At 40.2% G+C, this 14,780-nt stretch overlaps 1 protein-coding gene across 2 annotated transcripts in view; it reads left to right on the top strand.

Annotated features, from left to right (window-relative positions):
- The window catches only part of LMBR1 (limb development membrane protein 1), a 137,400-nt gene extending 122,978 nt beyond the window's left edge, over window positions 1–14,422 (top strand). For both annotated transcript variants that reach the window (XM_026652156.2, XM_024209769.3), the window contains 4 exons: window positions 11–101; window positions 1,754–1,820; window positions 8,293–8,454; window positions 13,497–14,422. In XM_026652156.2, the coding sequence (XP_026507941.1) occupies window positions 11–101; window positions 1,754–1,820; window positions 8,293–8,454; window positions 13,497–13,582 (406 nt within the window). In that variant the 3' untranslated portion in view covers window positions 13,583–14,422. The remainder of the gene's footprint in view (window positions 1–10; window positions 102–1,753; window positions 1,821–8,292; window positions 8,455–13,496) is intronic.
- Window positions 14,423–14,780: the final 358 nt, after the last annotated feature.

Here is a 14,780-nt window from a genome sequence, read left to right as displayed (position 1 = left end):
ATTCTCACAGCTATCTTATGGTATCCTCTGTCGTCGGCTTCTATAGTCTTCGCTTTTTTGGAAATTTCACTCCCAGGAAGGATGACACAACTATGACAAAGGTAAGGTAAAGTCTGAGGTAGTGATGCCCCCCCCCCCCCCCCCCCTTTTTTTTTTTTTGCCACCCAAGACAAACTGCCTCTTTTAGTTAGTAATTGCCCTGAATGGCTCATTTGCAGTGATCAGTATTTGTTTGTAAGCTGCGTAAACACAAACTGGAAGATTTTCAAAATGCTGAATGAGTGGGAAAAAGGATGTGCTCTGTTTAGTTTGGATGGCATCCATTCATTTGTAAAAAGCCTGGAATAGCAGAGCTTGTTAACTAGCTATAGAAAAGCTAGTGAAAGGACTCTTCCCCCCCCCCCCCCCCCCAAAGGAAACGTATTGCTAATGAGTAACTTTGATTGTGCTAACTGTACTTCAGGGAGCTTGTTTGAAATCTGAAGAACTTGGTTGCTACAAGTAATACAAAGTAATTCAGATTTGAGTAATTAAAGTAAGACTGAGGAGTTCTATTCAGCAACATTTTGCAGTCTGAGTCTAGTTTGACTTTCCACAGTTTGGCATTGGTTTCAGAATAACAAATGCTGTTACCTAATGCTGAGACACATGCATAGGTTTCTGACAAATATTCCCACAAGCTGACAAGGGGGAGGGGATCAATAAGCAGGAGGCAGGGTTTGGATTTAATTAAATATTCAGTGTATACCAGTGTTTAAGAAATTTCTTCTCAAATATAGCATATTGCTTTAATCTTGCCAGGAATTCTTGGAAGCAGGAAAGTATGTGAAGGCATAAGAACATCTCTAATAAATAAATGTGTGTGTTGAAATGTTCATAATGTCTGCTCAGTTTTCATTTACAGTATTTTAAGAATAGTTCAGAAAAAAACAAAATATAAGTAAATACAAAAGTTTCCACCTTACTATCTTTAACAGATATTTTATTTACTTGTTAATTGTTATAGAACCAGAGCTGAACAAACTGCTTTCAGAACAGAAACATAAGTTCAGTTTCAGTAAAACTGCAGACAAATCTAACATTGCTACGCTATTAGATTGTTTGTTTCAATTTACCGACAAAACTCAGTGGAAAGGAAATATTTTGTCTTTTAGCCTTTTTATAATTAGGCTCTAATCCTGCAAGCAGTTAAAACATGTTTAACTTTACACACAAGTCATCACAAAGCGAATGGAATGATTCATCTGCATAAAGGTAAGCACATAAAGTATTTGCAGGATTGGGGCCTAAATTTTTAAATGAATGATAGTTGCTTTAAATGATGCAGTCACTATTTTTTATGAAAGCCTTTGGTGAGCATGTTTATAGATTAAAATGTAGCATTACATGTTTGCTTATTCGCTTCTCTGCTGGTTTTAATAAATATCTGACCTTGTCTATTGTTGGAAGTAAACATTTTGTGAATGACACTTATTGGAGATGTCAAGCAGAAGCAAGAACAAATTAACTTTACATAATCTAAAATAAAATTACATTTTTAAGTCTAATTCACAGGATGTAGCTTTCAGAAACTAGAACAGGAGTACTTGTGGCACCTTAGAGACTAACAAATTTATTAGAGCATAAGCTTTCGTGGGCTACAACCCACTTCTTCGGATGCATATCAGAAACTGTTCTTTGTCAGAGCTCAGCTGCCATATTTCTTTCAGCAAAAAACCTATTTTGATGGGGGTGTTCTTCTTGTTCAAAACAGATAATTGGAAACTGTGTGTCAATCTTAGTGCTCAGCTCTGCTTTGCCAGTGATGTCGAGAACACTGGGTAAGTTTAATACAAATATTTCAGTATCATAACAGCGAAGTATTTTTACTATGTTGTATGTTTTCATAATGTTTTGATGCAGGCATGTAAATGAAACGACCCAAGAAAAGTCAGACTTTGGATATATATTAAAATAACTTCCATGGTGTTTCTCAGGAACTAAAAATGACTTCGTAGTTTTACTTTGACAGTCTTTGCTGAAATCAAATATATACGCTTCTCTAAGTCCCAGAGCACCATGAATTATACATATAAATAGGGTGGGCAAAATTCAATTTTTTATTTTGGGGGGATTTCGATGGATAGTATAGATGTTTTGTTTTTAAGCATTTTTTCAATTTTTATTTATTTTAGATTTTTACAGTTGCACGAGTCGGACAACAATTATTTAATAATAGTAGATGTTAAGATTCAAAAAGTTGAAGTTTTATAACCATAAAAAAACACACATTGTCCATATTTACATCAAAATATAAAAAATAAATATCCTTAACCCTAATAAATGTGCGAGCAGCATTTTTCTATCTTTGCCTGTGTGTAAATTTCTGCTATTATTGATGGAAATGTTTTTTCTTTGTGTTTGTTTGTGTGTGTGTGTATGGTGAAATTTATGTTTACCAACATTTACCAGTAAAAATGTAATCCTTCCAAGCCTACATATAAATAGCAGGGATCACACATTTTGGTAAAAGATACGAAGTATTTTCTGGAAAATACACTACTTTTTCAAATGTTAATCAGAAGATCATGGTTTCATTTAAAATTTGGATTTAAGGAATATTTTTTTAAAGGGCTTTAGTCCTCTTAATTCAAGTAAAGCAAGAAAAAATAGTCTAATACCATAGCTGGTTTAGTTTTTCATAGAAACTAAAGAATACTGTTGTTCTTGAAGGTAAACTTGCAGACAATAAAAAGAAAACAGATTTGAAAACTTTTGAAAGGCGTGCACAGTTATATCATGTCCATCTTAAAATTGTTTTTTGTCTTATGTAAAAGTGTGCATTTCATCTGAGTTCAGACAGATGTCATAAGTGGATGGTACAGCAAGCTATCTATGGATGAAGCAGCAAGTTAATGCCTTGAGCATAAAGGTTTATGAAGTGTTAAACACACTTCATGTATTTAGCTTTTTTTATAGTAATGGGAAAACCAGTTGATTGTTTTTGTTAAAATAATTCTGCATATGGTCCTTGCCCCTCTAGGTTAATATGTTATAAGCTAAACTTCGGGGAAGACACCTTTATTCTGTTTAAAATTGTCATAGATACTGGAAAACTGGTGCAACATATTAAAGAGAGAGGCCCCTTGTGTTTGAAATGCATTTAAATGTTCAACCTATCAGACTCAGGCCTAAGTGCCTAAATATAGGCTTGTAAAATCATATGGAAGCATTTAAATAAGTCACCTGATTTTCAGTGATGCAGAGCACTTGCACCTCCTGTGAACTTCACTGGGATTTGTGGGTGTTGGCTGCTTCCAAAAATCAGGCTACTTACATTTGAGGTATTTAAATATGAATATAGGAGCTTAACTTCAAACAGTCAGATTTGAAAACATCTAATTTTTGTTCTATTTAGACTCTATCTCCATGGCCTCACAGTTCAGAGTATGGAGTGTGAAGGACTGCACGTGCTAGCAGGCTGTGCAGTAACTCCCCTTTAGGACTCTGTCAATGTGAATGAGGTACCTTTTAGTTTGTGCCCACAGCATCCACATGGGGGAGGTATAGTGTAGCGTACTAGTGTGTGCTGCAGTTCACATCACTGCAGGGCAGTGTACACAAGCTTTTAGTTGCAAAAACAAACAACAACAACTTGACTAAAGTGCCATCAGATACAAAACCATTGAGATTTCCCAATAAATGGAGTCTAATAACTACATGGCATATTGTATACAATCTTCTTATGAAGAATCCCATTTTAAAGGGGCCAAACTAGGACAAATAAGCACTCACAAGTCTATTTCTGCACTGGGTCCCATTAAAATTCAGTGACATTCCTGGAGGGAATGCCTCTGTATGTGAAACAATAAATTGTTTGAAGGATGGTATTCTAACCCAAAGCTCTCACCTTTTAAAATAAAATAAAATAAAAAAAATCCATGTTTAGTATCACAAAATAATGTACATTATATATTGACATTCTAAATTTCACAAAAAAACAAAATAAGAAGTCTAATATTTAAAGATTTCCAATCTTAAAATCAAGAGCAAATATGATAAAGATCTGAGAAATGAAACCACTTTTTAACATCAAGACCAACACACAGTGTTCAAATAGCGATGTTTAAAAATAGAATTATGGCATTTGTATTGTGCTACTAATTTTTATGGCATTTACCATTTTCGTTTGTCAAAATCATTGGTTATGTACTGTAATTAAGATGAACAGTTGGTATTAATACAAGATAATTGTATTGAGGAAAGTGTACATGCGGGGAGCAATTGTTACATAGAAAACAAATGAATGGCAAAACTCTCTTTAAAAAAAAAACTTAACAAATGACATTCCTGGATAGTTTGCCATAGAGATAAATAAAAAAAATGGAACAATTAAAACACAGCTAACAAATGCACAGACACAGCTGTCCAAACAGGATTAATAGAGTGTATTAGAGTACAGTGAGTCATGTGGCGCTTTGCAAAATATCAACATGCATTGCATTACATGTTACGCCCAGTGGCACTGAATAGATGAAAAGAAATAAATACGTTAAACAGATTCATAGTCTTTTCACAGTATTAGAAAAGCAAGTTTCTAGACTATAAAGAAAAAGCAGGATTTCAGCATTATGGGAAAGGCAAACTGGGGAAAGTTATCAAGTATTTCACGTTTTAACTTTTTTTAATCCAGTCTTTGAATTTAAGATGAAGTATGGAGAATTGTTACATGTATTTTAGCATTCTAACAAAGGTTTCTGTCAACTCTTTACTGCCATATTCAAGGAGTTGGGGGTATTTTTAGCAACAAAAATGAAAAACCTAGTTTTTCAGGCCTTTTCAGCCTTTCTTTTACTGCTCCTGATTGGCAAGTGCTTGACTGTCAGCACCATATCATTTACCATTGTGAAATGAACTAGGGAGCAGAGTAGTTGATAAGCTAGGATTTTAGAGCTACAAACAAAATTGAGTTTTACGTCATAAAATTAGTGTTTTCCAGCTTTCTTTTTCTCTAGGATTTTATCATAAATATTGATTTGAAATTAAAACTGAAGTTGTGTGTTTACTTAATGCTGTATTTTTAGAATTCTTAAGTTTTTAAACATATATTCTGAATTTTAAAATCTCCACAGAATATTTTGTCACTAATACTTTATAGGTTTATACTTTATGGTACTACAGTAGACTCTTTTAGAGTGTAGTCTCATTGAATGTTTTTTCCCCTGAAAGGGCTGTATACATGTTTTTTAAAACAGATAAGGCAATAAAAAAAATCAACTTGCGTAAAGGCTGATTTTCCATATAAGCATTTTAAAATATATTTTTGTTAAAGATTGTCAAGAAATATAGGTTATAATCACTTTCTTTCACCTGCTGTCATTGAGACATGGCCCTCTGTCCCTCTGATTTGTCTTCCAGTGATGCCTTCTCCTTTGAAGACCAACCCTCCTTGCAGTCCCTTCCTCTTCGAGAGTCACTCTTGTATTTTGCAAAAAAAACCCTTCTTTGACCCCACTTAAATATCCAACTAATGCACCAGCTCTTTTTCCCACCTCTTACTTCAGGCTTCTGGAGTGTGCCTTGTTCCCTGCCTTGAGTTTCTCACTCAAATCCTCTTGTATGCCCTGCAGTCTGACTTCCACCCTCTCCATTCCATTGAAACTGTGTTTAAGGTCAGGACCCAACCACATCAGCCACACCATCAAAGGCTCATTCACCTGCACATCCACTACTGTTATATATGCCATCATGTGCCAGCAATGCCCCTCTGCCATGTACATTGGCCAAACCGGACAGTCCCTCCGCAAAAGAAGAAATGGACACAAATCGGACATCAGGAATGGTAACATACATAAGCCAGTAAGTGAACACTTCAATCTCTCTGGTCATTCTATTACAGATTTAAAAGTCACTATCATTGAACAAAAAAACTTCAGAAACAGACTTCAAAGAGAAACAGCAGAACTAAAATTCATTTGCAAATTTAACACCATTAATCTGGGCTTGAATAGGGACTGGGAGTGGCTGGATCATTACAGAAGCAGCTTTTCCTCTCCTGGAATTGACACCTCCTCATCTATTATTGGGAGTGGACTACATCCACCCTGATTGAATTGTCCCTGTCAACACTGGTTCTCCACTTGCGAAGTAACTCCCTGCTCTCCATGTGCCAGTATATAATGCCTGCATCTGTAACTTTCACTCTATGCATCTGAAGAAGTGAGGTTTTTACCCACGAAAGCTTATGCCCAAATAAATCTGTTAGTCTTTAAGGTGCCACCAGACTCCTTGTTGTTCTCAACTTCATGGTCAAGTCTAAATGCAGCTTCTCTGTATTTATCTTTCTTGATCTGCTTGCTGATTTTGACTGTCAGACAATTTCTTCTCCTTGTGTGCTTATGAATCTGTACTCTTTGTTCACCTGTCTCTTTGCTCTTTCCTTTTCGTTGTCTTGGGCAACTTCAGTCCTTTCTCCATTACCCCTTAGGGCTCTTTTCTTAGTCCCCTCCTTTTTGCTCTATAATTTCTTTCTTTTTTGTGATCTTGTACCCTTTGTGTTCTCCTTAAATACTCCAGCTGATCCCAGTCATTAGCTGCTCCTCTTCAGGCCAGATAAGATGGCTGATGCAGAGGTTCAAGTAGTGCACGTTTTTTAATGCCATGATGTGACATTGACCAGCCTAGAGTCTGTGGGCCAGGGTCATTGTACAATGAAGTACATGGCTTGTGCAGCTTTGGGCCAGGGTCTCTGTACAATGAGGTGCATGGCTGCTTGTGCAGCTCTTTCCCCTTGACCTTGGAAAGAGATGGAGTTGAAGTGTCATCACTTATCACTGCACAAAGCACTGCAGGTTAGTATACCCAAGCCTGAACAGCACAGTCTTTCCAAGTCTGTAACCTTTTGGGAATTGAGCTGTTGTTCAAAACCTGCTCCCAAGAATCTCAGATCTGAAGGTTGTGTTTTCAAAGGAAGCTTGGTGTCTGGAGCTTGTTTTTCCCCCATTTTGATGTTGAGGCCAGTGAAAACTCTTTCCCTTCACCTTATTCAGAGGTAAGACTGAGTTCTGAGGATAAGTTACCACAGGAGGACTCCTTGGAGTGGGTCCAAGGGGGAGATTGTTTTGGGCATTGGCTCAACACCCTACACCTTTATATCTATGCAGTCTGTCTTGATGTGGTCTTTTTTGGCACAGACTGCTCTCTTGAAGCTGACTTGTGTTAGACCTGACACAACATGGGTTTGGAAAGCTTCCTGTTTCCTTTTCTGCTTCGTCAGTAAGCACTTGGAGCTTGATAGCCCCTAGAGTTTGCTACCCTGACATGTGAGTTGGAGCCTGAGGTCTACCTGGGAACCGTCAGGATTGTGAACTTTGCTCATTTCCTCCTCCTGTGTGACTCCTATCTGACTGCAGCACTGGCACTAGGAGAGGAATTGCACTAGGAGAGGAAGTCTTTGAATACTTGATTTCAAAACAGTGGATCCGCAAAGCATGTATGCAGCCCTAATGTTTACTGTACCTTGTGGTTTTGTGCCTCTCTTGGCAGGGCACTTACTGCTACAAACAGATATCTCCAAAAGCAGTGTAATAAAAAATCAATATACAGAAAAATAATGTAATTTACAGTTCATGCAGGCAAAACTATACTTTTGTAGTGATGTGCTATTCTGTTGTTTCTTACATTGCATATAATTTTTTGAATAAGTAATGCTAAACATTCTCATGTCATGGAAAAGCAACAAGTTTCAGAACTAAATTGTGTGTGTGTGTGTGTGTGTGTGTGTGTAAAGCAGTTAAATGTAAATTAGTGTTGTCTTTTGTGAAAGGCACACAATGCTTTCCATCATTTTTTGATATAAGAAAGGATTTTATGGAAGCCTGGCATCTTAAACAAATGGTTTTTATGATGATTGGTTAAAGATAGTTAATTTTCACAATTATATTTATTGAAATTGGGGAAGGACTTATTTGTCTTGAATTTATAACATCGTTATTTCAAGACACACGTTAATGAGCCTTTTATCTGAGCCACTTAAGGTATTTTGTTCAACCAACAAATGTTATACTATGGCTAGCAACTCTATGGTAGCCAAACAAGAGACCCAAATGACCTTCAAAAAATGTTTGTTTTGCATCATTGACTGTACATCCATCTATCAATCATAGGGATTTTAGTGTATTTTTTCTTTAATACAGCACCAAGTACTAGTTACATATGTCAATCTCCTGTATTTTTATAGTAATTCAAAAATGTTTTCAAGAATATTTTTAAATCTTCTCTCTTTTTAAATGTTCAAAAATGTAATTTTAACAGGAATTACCAGATTTGATCTGCTTGGAGACTTTGGAAGGTTTAACTGGCTGGGAAATTTCTACATTGTGTTATCTTACAATTTGCTGTTTGCTATCATGACAACTCTGTGTCTGGTCAGAAAGTTCACCTCTGCTGTGCGAGAAGAGCTCTTCAAAGCATTAGGTAATATGGTAAAGGCATTTGCCCTTTATTTTAACATCATCATCTTTTTTCCATCATAATGTTTCCCAAGTCCCTACAAATGTATTTCAGCCAATTCTTGCTCTTAAGCTAACCATAAGGGGTGTGCATGTAGACAGGATGAGTTGTAACAGAACCTATGTGCCATTGCAAAAGTGCTATTTTTCTCACTTAAACATTTCCCCCCAATCCCTGCACCACACTATACCTTCTGGCTAATGTTTGAATTATCTTCATTACTGCTGTACCTCAGGGTGTTTGTGAATGCATGTACTTTAGAGCAGGTGCTCAGTTACACCCAGTTATAGTTACGGCTGCAAAAAAAGGTTGTTGTAATATCTTTCTTCATTCACTCATAACTTATTAAAAAAATCATGTTTTAGGCTGAAGTGTTCCAAGCTTGGTCTCTGCCAGAAGGGAATTGAATTCTGTATCAGTAATATTTTCATCTTTTATTTATAATTTCAGAAAAATAATCTTAACATTAACAAACAAAAAGAAAAATCAGAAGCTATTTATCAATGACCGTAGCAATCCTTTTTGTTTGTTTAAAGAGTTTATCATAAAGATAAAAAGGTCTGAATCCTAGGGATCAATCATTAACATAACTTGTAGAATTTCCATTTGTTTTATTTCTTTAACAGAGTTAAGGTTACAGAGTTAAGCAATCTTCTGAGGAAATGTGCAAACTAAGATTGAGCACACAACCTTAACTCTGCCCTCTTGTATATTATGATATCTTCAGTTTTCAGCGTATTGCCAGGATGGAACCGTACTCTGTGGAGTTCCTGGCATGCACAATCCCAAGTCATATCCTTCTCAAAAGTAGTTGGGTGGTATTCACGTGCTGCCTCACAGAAAGGAACATTCAGCCCTATGGTCATATAAGGTGCAGTTGTACTGACCCCCTTCTCTATCCGTTTGTACTCTCGCAGATGGAGGGCTATGAATCCTAGGCTCTTCCCAAAAGAATATAATAGTGCTGTGCCCACCAGGGCCGGCTCCAGGGTTTTGGCCGCGCCAAGCAGCCAAAAAAAAAAAAAAGCCGCGATCGCGATCTGCGGCGGCAGTTCGGCGGAAGGTCCTTCGTTCCGAGCAGAAGTGAAGGACCGTCCGCCGAATTGCCGCCGAACAGCTGGACGTGCCGCCCCTCTCTGAAGTGGCCGCCCAAGCACGTGCTTGGTAAGCTGGTGCCTGGAGCCGGCCCTGGTGCCCACAACCTACATTCCTAACTAAAGTTGACTTCTGACTTCTACCTAAAACAGTTTTTTAACTTCCCAGGAATGTTCTTTCTTAAGCTTCGCTTACTATCAGGAAATGTTAGACTGCATAGCTTAGTAGCTTTTAGCTACTATATACAGTTAATTAAACCTTTACATAAATCTGTTGAAGACAAGCCTAAAGGGGATACACTTTCTACTCAGCTGGTCTAAATGGATCAAATTGTGTATGCATGCTTGCCGAGAATTTGCAAGTATGGTAGTATCTAAAAGTCTTAAAACACATTCTACAGATCCAAGACCGTTTCCGCAGTATGTCTTCAAATGTTTCTCTCACTGAGATATGTAGGACAGCTGCCCAGAATTCAGATTTCAGTATGTTAACTCTCTTGACTTGGTTTCCATGACTTGTGATCAGTTCAGAAGAACAGTTCTGCTATCTTTATTTAACTAGCTCTCATGAGAGCCACCTCCTTTAACGGATTTTGCTGCTACTTAATCTCTCAAGTGTGGGGCTCTGTGCTGTAAATATTCAAAGGAGAGAGCATGCATTGAGTAGGTTGACTGCCTAGATACACACTCCCCACCAACTGTACCTACTTCTTCAGACTCTTGAATGGAATTTGATTAAGTTGAAAGATCCAGAAGTGAGATTGAGACTACTATTTCTTATAAGCGTGGGTCTGAACACTCACTGCTGTGAAGGTGCATGCCTGAGACTCCAGTGGTCACTGCTTCCCAGAGAGTTGTGACTATAGCAAAGAAAATACAAGTGCTCCTTAGAATGTGGAGCTATCCTGTCAATCTGTTTGAAGAACCATGGATTCTTGGTCAGTAATTTTTCTTTGTGCTCCATATTTTTTGGGGTTGTAATTTAGAAAGAATCTGTGAACCTATTGCCAGTAGTGTTATGTGTATGCATTACAAAGGGACGGAAAGAAGATTTTTTGGTTCAGTCTTAACTTTCACGTTTTATGATCGTGTAATCGCTTAAATTTGAAATCTTAACACTTCTTCACTAGTTGGTTTGTACATGGTTTTTGTTTGTGTGCACACACACATAGGTAATCTGTGACAATCTGATGTATTATACAGTCTTCATTAGTATGAATTTAGGATGAGCACCCGCTAATTTTTCTCCAGCCCCGGAGCACCCACGGAGCCGGCGCCTATGTGTTTAGCCTTGAGAAAAGATGCCTTGTGGGGGGAATCTGAGAAGTCTTCAAATATGTTAAGGGCTGTTATCAAGACAATGGTGCGCAATTGTTCTCCATGTCCACTGAAAGCAGGACAAAAAGTAATGGTCTTGATCTGCAGCAAGGGCAATATAGGTTAGGGTCTTAGGAAAACTTCGTAACTATAGAGGTAGTTAAGCTCTGGAATAGGCTTTCAAGGAAGATTGTGGAATCCCTGTCATTAGAGGTTTTTAAAAACAGGTTGGACGAACACCTGTCAGGGATGGTCTAGGCTTACTTGGTCCTGCCACAGCACAGGGGACTGGAATTGATGACTTCTCAAGATCCTTTCAGCCCTACCTTTCTATGATTCATCAATAGATCTTGTGCTAGGAATATGTATTCAAGGAAGCTTCGTCTTAGTTGGTCTTGATAGATGTGATACACCGCTGTTAATTTCTTGTTTATCTGTTTGGTTTGATCTCCCTATTCATTAGATAGGGACATTTTCATGAAAAGAGGATCTTTGAGTTCACTTGGTTCAGTGCCTTGAGTTATCCTATTTTATGTCATTGCTTTTGATTGCTAAGGGAATAGTTGTGACTTTGTGTAGGGAATGAGGATCCAAAAGTGGGGAAGTTCTGAGCTGTGATATCCATTTTGTGACATTAGGATTAAATTTAAAAAAGAAAAGACCCTAACTAAGGGTATTATTTTTAAAAGTACCCATGGGACTTGTGCACTTAAATACTTCTGAAAACCCATCCTTAATTGTTTAAAGTGCAGATTTAAGAGCTTAATTGTAGGCTTCTGTTTTTGAAAATGTTCATAGATTATAAACCCAGAGGGGAGTGTTGTGTCATGTAGTCTGACTTTCTGTATGACACAGGCTTGAGGATTTCCCTGAAGTAATTCCTGTTTGAACTAGAGCAGCGGTTCTCAACCAGGGGTCGGCGGCCCCCTGGAGGTCCGTGAGCCCTTTCAAGGGGGCCGCGGGGCCCCGTGGCTGAAACCCAGACCCCAATCCCTGGCTCCCCCCGCAGGGCTGAAGCCGGGACTCCTGGGAGGTGCAGGACTGAAGCCCTGACTCTCGACGCCTTCCGCGGGGCTGAAACCAGGAGGCCCGGGGCTGAATCCCTGAGCTCTGGTGCTCCCTGTGGAGCAGAAGCCCTGAGCCTATGGGCAGAGTTGTGGACATGGAGGGCATTTCTGCCCCTACCCTGTCCCCAACTGCAGTGCAAGAGCACAGCAGTCCCTGGGGGGCACATCTACACCACCTCTCCTCCTCCTCTCCCTGGCCAGGTCGGAGGCAGGAAGCCAGAGCTGATGTAGTGGCAAACAGCTCCCTGGCAGAATTTCCTATCTAGGTTGTACTGAGCCTGCTCACTTGAACTGAGCAGGCTCAGTAGGTAACTGCTATTGCTGCCGGCTGCTATTTTTGCCATTACACCGGGCAGTGCAGGACAGCTGTGGCTCTGGCTGGTGCCATGGAGCAGGCAGCCACAGAGTTCCCTCCTCTCCTGCTGGTGCCCCAGGTTGAAGCTGCTCCCGAGTCCCAGCCCCCTTTGCTCTCGCAGAGACATCCGGTAAGAGCCACCCTGGTGGGGAAATCCGGCTCCATGGCTGGCAGACCCCTCCGGGAACAGGGACAGCAGGGGACCCCTTCCAACACACAGCCCCTAGTGCCCCTCTCCCTGCACCCTGAGCTACGCCCTGCCTGCGTACAGCCCCAGCTACCCCCTCCCTGCACTCCAAGCTACCCCCTGCTGGCACACAGCCCCTAGTTACCCCCTCCCTGCACCCCGAGCTACCCCCTGCCCGCACACAGCCTCAGCTACCCCCTCCCTGCACCCCGAGCTACCCCCTGCCCGCACACAGCCCCTAGCTACCCCCTCCCTGCACCTGAGCTACTTCCTGCCTGCTTACAGCCTGAGCTACCCCCTCCCTGCACCCTGAGCTACCTCCTGCTGGCACACAGCCTCAGCTACCCCCCTCCCTGCACTCTGATCTACCCCGTCCCGGCACACAGCCTCAGCTACCCCTCTCCCTGCACCCTGATCTACCCCGTCCCTGCACACCGCCCCCCCCCCCCCCCCCCCCGCCCCCCGAGCCACCCCCTGCCTGCATACAGCCCCAGCTACCCCCCTCCCTGCGCCCTGAGCTACCCCCTGCCCGCACACAGCCCCAGCTACCCCCTCCCTGTGCCCTAAGCTGTTTTCAAACTTTTTGAGCTAAGCCCCCCCCCATCCTTGAGTTACAATTTTTGATTACGTCCCCCCCCCCGACCCCAGACAGGCAGGTGGCCTGCTGAGGTGAGTCGGGGGTGGAGATGGCGCTCCCTCCCTGGACTGCTCGTCCCTGTCCCCCCCAAATAGAAGTCACACTACGCCTGTGCGCAAGGCCCCTGCCCCGAGCTGCCCTCCTCCTTCCCACTGGGCCCTGGAGTTCGTATAGCATGTCGAGGGGGGCCTCCGAGAGAAAAAGGTTGATTTTGGCCTTAAGCAAATATGGAAAACAAAACCAAACACAATTTGGTTTGACAACAATGTGCGTTTAGCAGTTTTCCATTGTAAATATATATGTGAAAAGCAGAAAATTGCATTTTATCTTATGTGTAATACCTATGCAGGTTTAGATAAACTTCATCTGTCGAACAATGCAAGAGACTCTGAGACAACAAAGCCTTCTGCAAATGGGCATCAGAAAACACTGTGAGAAGCAATCATCTTCAATCAATAGAGCTGAAAACTTCAACCTCATGACATTCCTGTCATCTTCATCAAAATATCTTTGTATTAATTTCATTTGTTAATTTTGGGTCCAACCTTCTCTCACTTTTCACACTGTGTATTTCTGAGAAACCAAGCTACTTCCGATTCTACAATTTCTGATTTGTTTTGGTCCATTTTGTATACTCCCCAGTCAGTTTATGCAGGAGGTGCCTTGAAGACTGGAAGCTGAGAAAAATAATGAATTCCCGTTTGGACAGAGTCTCATATTTCTAGATCTGATGCCCTACTACCATGTTAAGTGCACAATACCTCCTCTGTGATATAAATATAATGCTGGTGAACAACTCTGAGACTTGGAAATAAAGGGTGCATTTGAAGCCCAATATAATCCTAATTAGGTATGGTTAGGTGTATTTAACAGCAAGTCATACTTCTTTTCTACTAAGAATTCATTAAAAAATTGAAGTAATTTGGAGAGATCACTGTTACTTTCATACAGGATTCACTAGGCTGTATGTAACGTTTGGCATCATGAAGCACTCTTACAGACCCAGTATTGTAGGCTTTTTATTCTTAGTTTTCAATGACAGAAGGTAATTTTCTTCAGTGGTAATCAGAAGCTGTCTCATCAAGACTAATGAACCACAAGATAAATTCTAACGTACTTCACTGTTAAATCTGAGCCCAGTATGCTTTGTAGAAAGCTACGCAGGCCTTTTATTGTTCTAATTCATACAGTACTATCACTTACAGAAAGTGTTATGCCATAGAGGTCAGTTGCCCTTCAAAATATACGCACATTAAATTCTGTTAAGTGTGTGTGTGTGTGTGTGTGCACGCGCGCATATCAACACAAGTAGGACAGACTTTGTCTAGTAGTCTGCGGTTGCATGGTTTCCTTAAAGGTTTTGTGAGTTAAGTCCTGATGATGTTGATGATGCAGTATATTGTAGCTCAGTTGTGCAAGCCACTGTCTTTCACTAATCTCTATTTTTCACTAATCTCTTCAGTCTTTAGTTTCTCTCATGTGTATACACACACACACACACACACACACACACAAGAATGTTTATAGCTCAGTGCAAGCCATTATTTTTCACTAATCTCTTCAAGTCTTTAGTTTCTCCTATATATTATATAGTACTATCTATCTGTATAGATAGTACTATATAGTGTGTGTG

This window comes from Terrapene carolina, unplaced genomic scaffold (genome assembly GCF_002925995.2).
Source record: "Terrapene carolina triunguis isolate 2854851 unplaced genomic scaffold, T_m_triunguis-2.0 Scaffold111, whole genome shotgun sequence".
Taxonomy (NCBI): Eukaryota; Metazoa; Chordata; order Testudines; family Emydidae; genus Terrapene; species Terrapene triunguis.
This window is presented reverse-complemented; position numbering and strand designations above follow the sequence as displayed.